General features: G+C 39.2%; 1 protein-coding gene across 1 annotated transcript; it reads left to right on the forward strand.

The window, feature by feature from the left end:
• The first annotated feature begins 689 nt into the window (after positions 1 to 689).
• LOC139726641 (epimerase family protein SDR39U1-like) lies at positions 690 to 11,488 on the forward strand. Its single transcript, XM_071637633.1, has 6 exons — positions 690 to 762; positions 4,281 to 4,387; positions 5,480 to 5,562; positions 6,307 to 6,428; positions 7,139 to 7,303; positions 11,079 to 11,488. Exons 1-6 carry the CDS (start codon positions 747 to 749, stop codon positions 11,486 to 11,488), a joined length of 903 nt encoding a protein of 300 aa, XP_071493734.1. The 5' UTR covers positions 690 to 746.
• The last annotated feature ends 2,209 nt before the right edge of the window (positions 11,489 to 13,697 follow it).

Genomic DNA, 13,697 nt, shown 5'->3' on the forward strand with positions numbered 1-13,697 from the left:
TACAATTTGCTCAAAATTATTTAAATCCAACAGCCTTGATGTAAATTCATCCATTTAGCTAATATAGACGAACCTACATTAGCGTCACCGGGGGGGGGGGGTGCAAGCAAAGACATGCATCAAATTGCACCATGTACAACATCAAAATGCAAAAAGTTCTAACCCCCCCCCCCCCCCCCCTTGCTCGCTCCGTTCGCTCGGGCTCGGTTGCTTCGCTCCCTCGCATACAAACAGCCCCCCCCCCCCCCCCCCCCCCAAAAAAAAAAAAAAAAAAAAAAAAAAAAAATAGATCCTATCTACGCCGGTGCTTTTTCCTCGCTTGGTTGCTGGGGATTGCTGAGAGCTTCCTGAATTCCAAATTTTTGTCCAAAAAGTCTTGTTACATTTAGTGTCAAAACGCACCCCCCTTGAAAAAAGAGCTGGTGCGTGACGCCCCTGACCTGGTGCTTACTTAGGTGGGAAGTTCGGTGCTAGTGTAGTGTAGTGCACAAGCACTAGCAATCAGGGAACGCCGAACTGTACGTGCAGTGGCTGATGTAATACGATTCCGTGTTACACAGATGTCATGATGTAACAATGTCCAAACCGTAGCAGAAGCGCTGATCAGAGGCTGAACTACCAACATGAATGTCGTCTTCTGCAGAAACTGTGTATTGAAGATATCTAATTCACCTATCAAAGAGTATGTGACTGCACAACTTTCTTCTGCCTTCAGGTGTTTTTCACAGGCATCTTCATCCAACAAAATGATTGTTTTGATCGGTAGGTTCGTGAGCCGTAAGAATGTGTAGTCCCATATATGTTAATTTATGTAGTATAATTATACATAATACGATAGGGCAGTGATAAACTGTGCCGCGGCCGTGGCCGTGGTTATTTGGTGCATGGGGGTGGGTACTGATTATAGCGTTGCATCTAACATTACATCTAATCTATCTACGTCGGCTCTCAGCAAAGTTCAATTCTCGACCTGATGCTAAGGATGAAACTTGACCAGTTGAAGTTGATGGGCGATTGTGCAAATAATTACATAAAATTTAGTCATAGTGCAACTGCAAGTAAAAACGTATCTCTGAATATCTGATGTGGAGCCAGCGTGCAGAGATGCGATCTGAGTCCTAAGTCTAAACCATATCATATCAGGGCAATTACCCCCCGAGGGCAATTATCCCCGGCTTATTACTGGTAATTGATAAGGTTAGAGTAAAGACTGGGGTTAGGTTGAGGTTTAGAGTTCGGAGTCAGCATGCAGCTGCAGTGCAAGGAGTGCATTCCATAACCTTGACCGAAAGATCGATCTGTATCTGGTCGTCGGGGATATGTTCCGCGGAGACTGCGTCTGGCTTCACGGATCCCCTCCGGAGGAGAGCGATAACGTCAGAAAAATTAAAGACTCCTCCGCACAGACCGATCTTTCTGTCTATCCATGGAACCTATCTGCTGTTGACATAAAGGAGTAGGTCTAGTCTACTTATATCTTTATACTGCATCTTTAGTGGAAAGTGGAGTGAGTTGTGAGAGGTTGGTACTTGGAAGGATGGTAATTCCCCCATCAGGTGTCAGTCACTGGTTTCCGACATGACAACTTGGAAGCCTCTTAGAAGTAGTCTTATCGCGTGGGTGTAGGATTTCTTTCTGTTGGTTTAGCTGATAATAAAGCTGACTGCCTAGCCTTGTTCTGATTCACCTCGTCCTCATACAGTAAGTGTAAGAGGGAAATGGAGGAGGGTTCAAACCTGCTTTGGGATTAGTGCATGCTTCATGCTTTTGACTAGTGCTAGTTGTATGCTACTGGTGAATGAGCACTCTCGTGCGGGTTTAGCAGTTACCTTTTTTTTTGGAGGGGGGGGGGCATTGCTCGGTCATTTCTAGAAATAATTTTGTACATGGAATTTTCACATGAAGTTCAGGTTTCTGTGGCACCAGTTTCCTGATTCTCTATCACTCAATGAAAATACATTGCTGTTTGTTATGATGCAACATTACATTCGACCAGGTCCATCCATCAATTTATAGTATGATACTAACAAAAAGGACAATAGATCTGCACATATTCATGGTGAGTTTCACACAAACGTGCAATGCAATTGCAATACAATGCAGTTAATATTTGGTATGCTCTTCCTATAAGGCTCAGAGGGATTACAACAATACAGAAATAAAAAATGCAATAAAAAAATTTTGAGCAATGTTCAGTCTATCACTTTGACATCACACATTCGGTTCATCTAGGGGGGAAAATGGCCAATAGGCCTACAGAGCTAGAGAGTGGATGTGTAGTAGTTTTGTTGTTGTTGTTTTCAGAGCCTTTCAAAGGAGTGTGTGGATGGATACAGATTTTTCAAAAGGATTATTCCACAGCTTTGAATTTTGATGCAGCAACTGTGAAGTTATTATTACCAGCTATATTCAAGGTATTTGGTAGCTGCATTGAGGGTTGTGATTTGATGATCTTTGGCTGTGTTTGTCAACTCCTTTTCTCGGCAGAAACAGGTTATCCAAACAGCTTTCAAGGAATTTTAACAAGTTGATAAACGCAAAGCTGTTTTGAAAGCCCTTCAGGAAAGCCTTTTACGAAAGGGTGCGTTTATCAACTCTCCTTTCTCGGCAGAAACAGGTTTTATCCAAACAGCTTTCAAGGAATTTTCACGAGTTGATAAACGCAAAGCTGTTTTGAAAGCCCTTTAGGTCGCCCTACTGCGGTTACGCAACCATGCGTTTCCAGTTTCTGAAAAGATGCGCGCCACGTAAAGTGCACACAAGTGCACATGAGTACATGTACACAGGTGTATACATACAGCTGTGTGTAATGCACGCATATACACATATACAAGGAGGTGTTTCTTTCACCAACAAGGTTTGAGAAATAGAGTAACAACAGTCTCATTCCCTTTGATCCCATGTCTCATGCCGCCACTCAGAAATATTTGAAGTATGTGCTAAACTGGAGCTGCCTCACAGATAGGAAGACAATTGATTCATGTGCCATTGTATCATGACTCGTCACTCTCAAAGGAAGATATGTCTTTATGATGGTAATTGCTTTTCGCCGTCCCTTCTTAGAAAACAAGCGGCACATTAATAGTACAGGCAGTCAGGGTTTTGGAAAGGGCTCTCGAAAGGCTATGGAAAGGGCTTTCAAAAGGCTATGGAAAGGGCTTTCAAAAGGGCTATCGAAAGGGCTATCGAAAGCTGTTTAAACAGGGGGAAGTTGATAAACGCAGCCGACGAATCCAAGCGGCACATTAATAGTACAGGGAGTGGACAGGGCTTTCGAAAGGGCTATGGAAAGGGCTTTCGAAAGGGCTATGGAAAGGGCTATCAAAAGGACTATTGAAAGGGCTTTCGAAAGTCGTTTAAACAGGGGAAAGTTGATAAACGCAGCCTAAGATTTCTTTTGAGGGTTGTATGCACTTGGCACTCCTTTTCTGCTAGAAGTTCATGGAACATTTATTCAGCAGATAAGTCAGTATAATGGTGATGAGGTCCGAGGTATGATTTGCCAATAATTTAATGCAATATTCTGACTTGTAAGCAAGTGTCCATGCTTGCCCTATGCCATGTGCGAAGCATCACTTTTTAACATCTCTGTAGATTTAGTCGTAAGGACTGTGCATGAGATACAGTCCAACATTAAGCAGATACTGTATCATTCTCTTACAGAGTAAGATCAAAACACAACATCTGCAAATGTTGCAGTATGTACACTATCCACCCCAATACTGGAAGTGAAGTTTGCTGTGTTGTTTCTACCTTTTCTTTGATACCATGAATATGTCTGCTTCAGAGCTCATTGATTAGACTTTCATATGATAAAATGCAACCAGTTCATGCCTCCCACAGTTCACATCGTGTTACTGTCTATGAGGCAATTTGTTTGTCACAAAACAAACAAAGCAAAAAAAAAAGAAAGATTTGTTACTGAAGATTTCATGACATTAATCATTTCATACAGTTTATTCAAACGATAAATTGTGATGATTGGAGTATACTGTGAAACACAATATATTCGCGGCGTGAAAATTTGCGAATTGGAGCCGACAGCCTTTCTCCCAACACGAAAATTTCGCGAATTGCCACTGGCATCCAATTATGCATATTGTGTAGGCAAGATTTTTCGCGTGCATTTTTAATTTCAGGAATTTTGGCCCTCGCGAAATTCGCGAAATTAAAATGCATGTGAACATTCCTCGTTTTACAGTATTATAATTCACATTTTCTTGACCATAGGAAAATGTACATTTTGTATTTTAACCACCTATGTTTTTCTGATTGTCCAGGTGGGGGAACTGGGTTTGTTGGAAAAGCCCTGAGACAGCAACTTGAGGCCAAAGGTCACTCAGCCATTCTTGTATCCAGGAGTTCAGGCAGGAACAAAGTTACATGGGTAAGATGATGTAAGAATGGCTGCTTTCATGTAATACTTTTTTTGTGTGATACTATTTGCAGAGGACAAACCTGATGGTAGTTCATCACTTTATGTTGATGCAATTTGGTACAGTCTGTGTATTATGCTCCCATCACATTTTGTGGTTCTGAACTGTATATCATCAGCTAAGAATGATACTCGATAGGGGTGTTAACAGTGGCGGATCCAGAGGGGGACGCACTGGGCGTGCGCCCCCTCTTTATTTCTTGCTAAAACAAAAGAAATAAAAAGAAAAAATGGGGGTGCGTGCACCCCCTCCCCCCTTTAATGTTGTAACGAAGCCTCCCCTTTACAGAATTCCTGGATCAGCCCCTAGTTCAGTTGCCACTAAAGCTATAGTTTTCAAAGTATAATCATGTATATGACTTCTCATTTTTGTTTGTGGTGTAACAAACTATTCTAAACAGTAAGAAAGAATGTGAGATATGAGAGACAGACAGACAGACAGACAAAAATGGCAAATATGAAGGAAGGCAACAAATCAATGTGGGGAATTCCATATCATGCATCATAAGAGAAATGGTGTTGCCATAGTCACTTGACTCTGTAGTCAAAACTTTCTTGTGAAGCTTTGTTCTCACACAACATGCAGTAAACATCAAAGTTTGTTTGGTTCTTTCTTTTTTTATCTTGAAAATAGCTTGCCGACCCCATGTGTAGTTTTAAAGAAATGTCAGGTCATTATTCATTCATTCAATCAGTTCGGATTCATTATTCTTACTCATCAAAAAGACTGAAGACTAACGATGTGAGTTTACATAAAAATGATGCAGTTTCCAGAGCAGAGTTGGTCAGTGCAGTATAACTCAAGTCCAAAACCCACTGGTGATCTACCATGCAGACAGCCTCCCAACATGTAAAGATATCTTTTTCTTCTTTTTTTTTAATGTTCTCAAATAATATTCTCTAATGATTCCTGCTCTTTGGTAAGTCTTTTGTTGATAATGATGGTGAAAATTTTATTTATGCTACTGGGAAGAAAAAATGAATGGTAAACAGAAGACAGTGCCTTAACTTTCATTTCACTTTTCCTTGAATTGAATGTTTCAGGATGAAATCAGGCAAAATGGATTACCAGAATGTCATGCAGTTGTCAACTTGGCAGGAGAAAATATTCTCAACCCAGCAAAGAGGTATGATAAACATTGCCTACCTGGAGATTACAGTGCACTCCCGTTAAAACAAACAAGTTTATGACAAAATTCGTTACAACGAAGTCAAAATTGAGGCCGCAACATTATCCACTCTATGTATTTTTATTGTTTATTTGTTCGGTTATATAATGAAATTTCGATAGAATGAAAGAAAACTGCCATTCCCGAAGGCGTTGTTATAATGGGAGTCCACTGTACTACCTGAGCAAGCTGGTATATCACAGACTATTTCTGGTAGGTCTGAGTAGTTGTCTTCTCTTTGAAGGAAAAGGTGTAAGTATGGAACTAGCCATACTTCAAGCTCTTTTAAGATATGAATGGGAAATATATGTGGAGGCAGAGGTGAATATGTTTCCAGGCTGTCACTGTTGGTATATCAGTGCTATTTTCTGTCACTGTACTTAACTTCATACATTTCTAGAGAGATCAGGGCCCTGTTTTATGAAAAGATAAAATCGATTTTAAATTTCCCTAACACACAGGCTGCCATAGACTTATCATAGAAATCAATTTTAACTCTTCATAAAACGGCTCTGATCACTGATAATTTCCAGGTGATGAAGTCAAAATGTTTCAAACTTGTGTTTGCCATTCTGTGATATCGGAGAGACAGTTGTGCGTCCGAAAGTGTAATGGAAGCGTTTGGTCTATTACTAGATTCATAAAGTCCACAGTGATAGCACATGTGAGTCTTGACTCAGATTGTTTACTTTGGATTTACAGGTGGACTGATGAATTCAAAAAGTTGGTGTGGGACAGTAGAGTAGGCACAACAGGCCTCCTGGCGGAAGCCATCTCAAATTCTGAGAAACCACCCAGCGTCTTCATAGGAATGTCAGGAATAGGTAAGTCATCTTCAATTGCAAATGAAGTAAGTAAACATGTAAACCAACTTATACATTTTGATGGGAGTTTAAATGGTAACATTTTTATTTTCTTTTTAGGATTTTCCTTTTCCAGAGTATGTATCATCAGTAACAGGAGCACCTACAAGTTCGATGCCATCTGATTAAGACCCTGTAAAACAAAAACTAAAAAAAAAAAAAAAAACTTGTGTGTTTTTGTATGCATGTCAGATCATGTCCTCAAAAGAATGTGGGAATCAAATATGTTGGACATCTGTCTGGTCAGAAAACTATTAATGTGTGTTTTGAATGATGATTGTAAAATAAATATCTTTTGTTGTCATGTTCATTCATTTTATAGATTTGATAACTTTAGATATCTGCTGTGGATATATATGTAGATATATTCTATGCCACAATATGACTAGTAGGTTTCCTGCCAGGGATGTAACCAATAACTAGGGGTTCATGAAGGATGATGACATCATGAAAAGAAAAAAAAAATGACTTTTAGGTTTGTCAGTTTACAAGACTTTGTCAGAGACACAGGTGTATACAGTGGTGTGATGATCATCAATATGTGTATTTTTTATGATTATGTAAATATTACAAATGGCAAAAGAAATGCCTTGTCAGTGCAAGGGAGCGGGCACCAACTCCGTACCGATATATCTCACACTGCTGAAAAGATATCGACTTTCTCCTCCAAGGTTACTATCCGCCATCAACCACTGCTGAGTACACCGAAGAGAGCAGTGTGACTGACCAGGACTACCTCGGGAGGTTGTGTGTTGAGTGGGAGAAGGCAATGGATGGTGCAGGGTCAAAGGTCGATGATCAAGGTCCAGAGGTCAGGAAGGTGGTGGTAAGGACAGGTAAGGTCGATCTCAAGGATAAGCAGCAGTATAATGATATAATGTCTTATTTGTTTTAAGTCTGATGAGTTTGTAAACTGGGATTTGGATCTGCAAGTTATTAGGTGATACGCTATCAGCGTATCACCTATTGTGATTGTCAAAATTTCTCTTTTTTTTTATTCTTCTTTCTTTCTGCCACATTTTGTGTCGTCAATATCTCAACAATGACATTACGGAATAACATAACATTTTCAGTCAACATGTCTCATAACAATATCTAGCCACAATAAGGTTTTCATGACAGTAACATATCTATGACGTCATCTAGGCGCCATTTTGTGATTTTCGGACCTTGTCACATGATCGATCATAACTTCATAACTAGATATCATTTCTGTATCATTTTCGGTGGACATAAAGTTCAGGTCAGGCTCTATCTTACGTTTTAACGCTAGTTACCAAGGTCATCATTACGCGCGCGTTTGCGCGCCTCAAAATTTTAAAAGGCTCAAAACGACTTCCCAATGGGAAATCTCGAAGTTTCAGACAATTCTAAGCGTTTCAAACATTTTCTCGCGTGCGCGTCCGTCCGCGCAATTTCGCGCGCAGAGGGCGTAACCAACATGAAAATGCAATTTTTTTGACCGATTTGGATTTCTGATACTTTGAGTAACAATATCCATTGATTTCCGATCGATTTTGACCTATAACAAAGGAATGCACTGGCGTCAAAGTTGAAATTCCGCGCGCGCGTCTTTCTGCAAATATAGTGAAAAAACATGTTTTTGTTTATGTCGCCATAGCTCTTTAAATCGTCCATTGACCCTATATTTCTATTGCATATTACAAAAGCATATGAATTGGAAATAACGTTTCAAGTACCAATATTGCCAGGAAAACTCATGATGTCATCATATCATCATCTGAAATCAAAAAAGTGGAATTAATTTTTTTGAGGTACTCTTTCTGACATTCATTTACTCGTATCTCTATTGTTTAAGCTTAATATCACCCCAAATTCAGATATGTTTTACTTTGAACATTTGCCTTTCAAGTCCATGTCATGGTTTTGAAATTTGATGACGTCATCATACTTTAAATTGTGATTAAAGGTAAAGACGCAAAATCGGACAAGTTTACGTGTTATGTCTATGGGAGGTGATTTTTTTAAAAACCATACATTGACTTGACAACGTTTAAGCACCTTTATCTCAGATGATTTTGCTTCATTTCCTCTGAAAATTAAGTATGTTGTAGCTGTGACAATAAGCTGCAGTAATCATGCATTTTATTCTTTGAAATCTCCTCATCAGGTTGACAATTTTGCAATTTAAAACTGAAAATGAGAATGGAATGCGGACGAAACGATTCCTGATTCACCTTTCACGTACATAAGTTTACGTTCCTCTAATTTTCTCGTCGAGACGTATGGCCGAGTGGTTAGAGGTGTCGTCACAGAAACGTGAGGTTGCACACGTACGGGTTCGAACCTCACAAGAGCACGAAAGAAAATAATTTTTTTTTTACTTTTTTTTCTTCAATGGAGTACTACACCTTCGTCCATGTAGAAGTCACGTTCGCATGTAAACACACCTATACGCACACACTCACACAGTATCCCTTTGTTTATCGTTGGAGACTGCATTGCTTCGACTGCTGCAAAATATTGCAGGCTGGGCTTTTCAAGCTGATCATGGTATATTGTAACAAAATGAAATTTGTTCATATCAATTCAGTAACACAATGTAGTCGTGGTTACTTTGTGCTGATTTTATACATGTAAGAAGCTATACATTGTAAAAAAAGGTATTTGAATTGTTCCTTTAAGTCAGTCTTCTGTATTGATGATTATTTGTCAATTAGTGGTTTTTGTGGAGTTTCAGATAATGATAAAAAGTATGTATGATAAGTGCAGCGATACTTTCTACAGTTAGTTCAAAGTTGTGTTACAGAGGTTTGATACATACATTTAGCATTGTGTTTGTGTGTCCACGTGTGTATACAGGTTGGCCATATGGCACATTCTAGACAATAAATCTTAATTAATTAGCAAACGCGATCAGCTATGGAACTGAATATGGTACTAATGTATGATGTTCATGATTCTCATTAAACTGTGACGAGTTTAAAGAGATAGCTTAACTGTGTGTAAAAATAAAGCAATAATAAGGAAATTTTAAGGGAATTTGATAACCACGCCTATAATAATTTCATACAGGTACTAATAGCTGCCTCATATTCGTATGATTGATCGTCATGTCAATAGCAAACTGACAACGTACGATTAATATATTATACATTAAACAACTGTCTTTCAAATCCATATCGATGTTTTCTACTTTGATGACGTCATCATACTTTAAATTGTGATAAAAGTAAAGACACAAAATCGGACAAGTTTACGTGTTATGTCTATGGGAGGTGATTTTTTTTAAAACCATGCATTGACTTGACAACGTTTAAGCACCTCTATCTCAGCTGATATTGCTTCATTTCCTCTGAAACTTTAGTATGTTGTAGCTGAGACAATAAGCTGCAGTAATCATGCATTTTATTCTTTGAAATCTCCTCATCAGATTGACAATTTTGCAGTTTAAAACTGAAAATGAAAATGGAATGTGGACAAAACGATTCCTCATGTATCTTTCACATACATAAGTTTACGTTCCCCATATTTTCTCGTCGAGACGTATGGCCGAGTGGCTAAAGGCGACGTCTCAGAGATGTAAGGTTGCGGGTTGGAACCCCACAAGATCACGAAACAAAATACTTAGCTATTTTACTTTTTTTTCTTCAATTTTGTATTACATATTCGTCCATGTAGAAATCACGTACGTATATAAACGCACCTATACACACACACAGACACACACACACACACGCCATATCCCTCTTTTTTGTGTGTTGGAGACCACATTGCTTCGACTGCAGCACAATTTTGCAGGTTGACTTTGTCAAACCGATCATAGTATGTAATGACGACGACTGAGGTGTTGTACTTTGAACAATTGTCTTTCAAGACGATGTCATTGTTTTGTAATTTGATGACGTCATCACACTGAAAATTGTCATTAAAGGCAAGGTATCAAAACCAGCCGATTATAGGTTTTATGTCTGCGGGACGTATTTTTCCCAAGTTGCCAGAAATGGCATAGCGACCTCAGTCGTTACAAGGCCGCTTTTCCGTCTAGCAATGCAATAGATGTTCACACGGCCACGTTGGTTGAGTGGGCATTGACTTTCCCCCTGTTATATCTATACATTGTTTTTTTTTTGTCTTACCATTTCCGTGGATGACCCGTGGCCGAGTGGTTACAGAAACGGTTTCGCATGTACGCTCAATATAACTTCAAGGTGCCTATATCACATTCTTTTCTTTGTCGATCACAGATGACTGTCATCTGATGACCACAAGCGTATCACCTAACTCGTCCTCAATGTGACGAGTTTTCATGTCTCGTTAATTTATGTGCTTCCTTGAGAATCACATGACCAGCTGTGTATCAGGATGGAAGTTTTGCATTAGGAAAAGACAGAAAACTGAAGAATGTAGGCAATCATTTTTCAAATCGTACCAGTGGTGACCAACTGCATATCTTCATTTATTTCTCACAAGTTTTATACATTCCAAACTGTGTACTGGTATATAGAAAAACAAATGAATCTTCATCATACAGGAAAAGGTTGACTTGAACATGGTTCCTCTTTATCATTGTACATTGTGAAGTAATGGAAGAGAAAAATAGTGCAAGTTTTGCAATTGAAGGTTTTTCTTTTTACTATTGCATGACAGCTGTCGTCCTTGGTAAAGGTGGGGGTGCAATACAACAGATGCAGTGGCCATTCTACTTTGGTGCCGGAGGCATCATCGGCTCTGGCAAACAGATCTTCCCGTGGATCCACATCGACGACATCGCTGGAATCTTCGTCCATGCCATCGAGAACGAAGGCGTGAATGGAGTCCTCAATGGGATCTCGCCTCACCCAATCAGCAACCACACCTTCACCAAAGCCATGGGCGCGGCCCTGTGGCGCCCCACACTCTTCCCTCTCCCAGGGTTCATGGTGAGGACGGTGTTTGGGGAGGACCGGGCAGTCATGCTGCTACAGGGTCAGAGAGTGTTGCCGAAGAAAACCCTAGAGAGTGGCTACACATTCAAGTATCCAGAAATTGATTCTGCTCTCAAAGAAATCTTCTCATGAACATACATGTGCTTCGGTAGCATTATGCATATTTTCTTTCAATATTCCTTCACTTGTAAATTTACTGTGAATCTGTGATTGTGATCTACAAAGGAAAACTCAGTGGTAGGACAGTTTCCAAGTATAATGTGCTACCCTTACACATAACTCTTGTGGTCAGCCAAAGAAGTATCTATTATTTTTTTTTCCCCTTCCGCAAGGTACAACCATGAGCCGACTTTGACTTTAGAAAGTTTGGGATTTGGAATGCAGTGTGCACCAGCTGGAAATTTGGTGAGATTAAATGCCCCTCCACATCAAAAATCATGTGTAAGGAGCAAGTAATCCAGTGAGTTACAATAAAGTGATTAAATGGTGTCCAGTTACAAATTCCCAGAATGACATCAAAGTATAAGAAAGTGAATCATTTTTGTCTCAAGGAACTTTGAGCTGCAACCACTACCATTAACTTTCTAAGTGTCTGCTATGGGCTTAGAACTCCTATTACGTATGGTGCAACTTAGCAGCAATATGTGATTTTTTTCTTTTATTTTTGAAGTAACACCAATGCTAACTGACGACCTGCATGCACTCAACACAAATTGGAAGGATACAGGGTACAAAGCTGTGTAGAAGGCAGTTTATAATGAATGGAGCATGTTACAGTGATATTTGCAAAGGTCAAAGTTAAAGATTCATGTGTTCTAAAGGCACAGTACTTTGAAATTACTGAGGGCAGCGTGTTGGCAGAAGTGACTCTGCATGGAAAAATTTGAAATGGACTACTATATGTCCTACGTTTATATTATTGGGGTAAAAAGTGTGAGCACAATTCTTTTTCCTACTTAACAAATCAAACAAGTAAAAGAATGCAATGAAAATGTGTCCTAGCCAACACTTTCATTATGAGAAGTGTCTTTGATATGAGATTTCACAGTATTAAGGTGTTCATGCATATGTTTTGCTGTAAGACTATTTGAAAATGCAAGATGAACTTAGCGTAACAACACTGAAGTAAAGAAATGAGAACATGATTCCCCATGATGTTCTATTTAAAAGCATTTTCATCTGATTTTAGTAGTGATTAATTAATGTAGTGTATGATCTTCCAGACTTCTTAATAATTCTCCCTAGTGTGTGCTTTGTACAGTGTATATTAACTGCCTTCTTTATGTCTACCTCTCTGAGATAGTTATACAGCGTATAGTGCATTAGTTGGTATCATGAAGAGTATAAATCATGGAATAATTCAACTTGAGAAGTTGTCGTACTTTTTGCCCCAGAAAATATTTTGTCATGTTACGTGTGCTAAAACCTTTGTTGTCCTTTTCGTTTTCATGTTTACTTGATTTAGATACGCTTGAAGCTTATGTATTATATGTCAGAACCATTGCAAAAGGCCATAAAATCATCACTATCTAAATAGCACTATTGATCCATCGAAATACTTTTCTTAAAACACAGCACGCTGCGTGAATGAATCGAGTAAAATGGGAAAGATACGAGAATAAATCCTTTGTGTGTGTGTGTGTGTGTGTGTGTGTGTATGTATGTTTCAGTGTACGTTTCTGTAGGTGTGTGTGTGTGTGTGTGTGTGTGTGTATGTTTCTGTGTACGTTTCTGTAGGTGTGTGTGTTTGTTTGTTTGTATTTGGTCACATGAATTAAGACTTAACCCATTCAGTCCCATTTTCTCACGAAGCCAGACATCACATACAAGCAAGTCACCAATCTATGTACAAGTACATGTACATGACTTTGTCTTCACATTGTATATTTAGGATAAAGTACATGTAGTTGATCAACCTAAATCTCTTCTACAAGGGATAGGAATTTCTGTTTTTAGAAGGAAAGAACCAGTTGGCTCCCAGTAAGAGATTAAGAGTCAGAAGAACCTTAAAAAAAAAGTCTGTTACATGTACTTAACTGATGTCCGTTTCATGAAATTGCAACCCCCAATTTGTGCATCACGAGTTCAAAACGTTGTAGCATGGGGATTCGTGGATGGCCCGATTCATTCGCTGCCCTGCCCGCCGGGGTACATTTGAAAACCAAAAATAGCACCGGATAGCATATACAGTTGTATGTGCATAGCAGCAAACACTCATCAGTAACTGTCAACTCCCCAGTCAAGCTCCTTCACCCATGTGTAGTTACATAGAGACCAGTGATAAAGCTGTACACAGTTTGTTACAAGGATTCTTGAATATATCATAGCCTAGGCTACATTG

This window comes from Diadema antillarum, unplaced genomic scaffold (genome assembly GCF_040938485.1).
Source record: "Diadema antillarum isolate AM-2024a unplaced genomic scaffold, OU_Dant_1.0 scf00000017, whole genome shotgun sequence".
Taxonomy (NCBI): Eukaryota; Metazoa; Echinodermata; class Echinoidea; order Diadematoida; family Diadematidae; genus Diadema; species Diadema antillarum.

Excerpts from the sequence above, each read along its gene's own strand:
- LOC139726641 (XM_071637633.1), top strand. Across the intron at positions 5,563-6,306 it reads ATTCTCAACCCAGCAAAGAG|GTGGACTGATGAATTCAAAA; the intron begins GTATGATAAACA and ends TTGGATTTACAG. Across the intron at positions 7,304-11,078 it reads GAAGGTGGTGGTAAGGACAG|CTGTCGTCCTTGGTAAAGGT; the intron begins GTAAGGTCGATC and ends ATTGCATGACAG.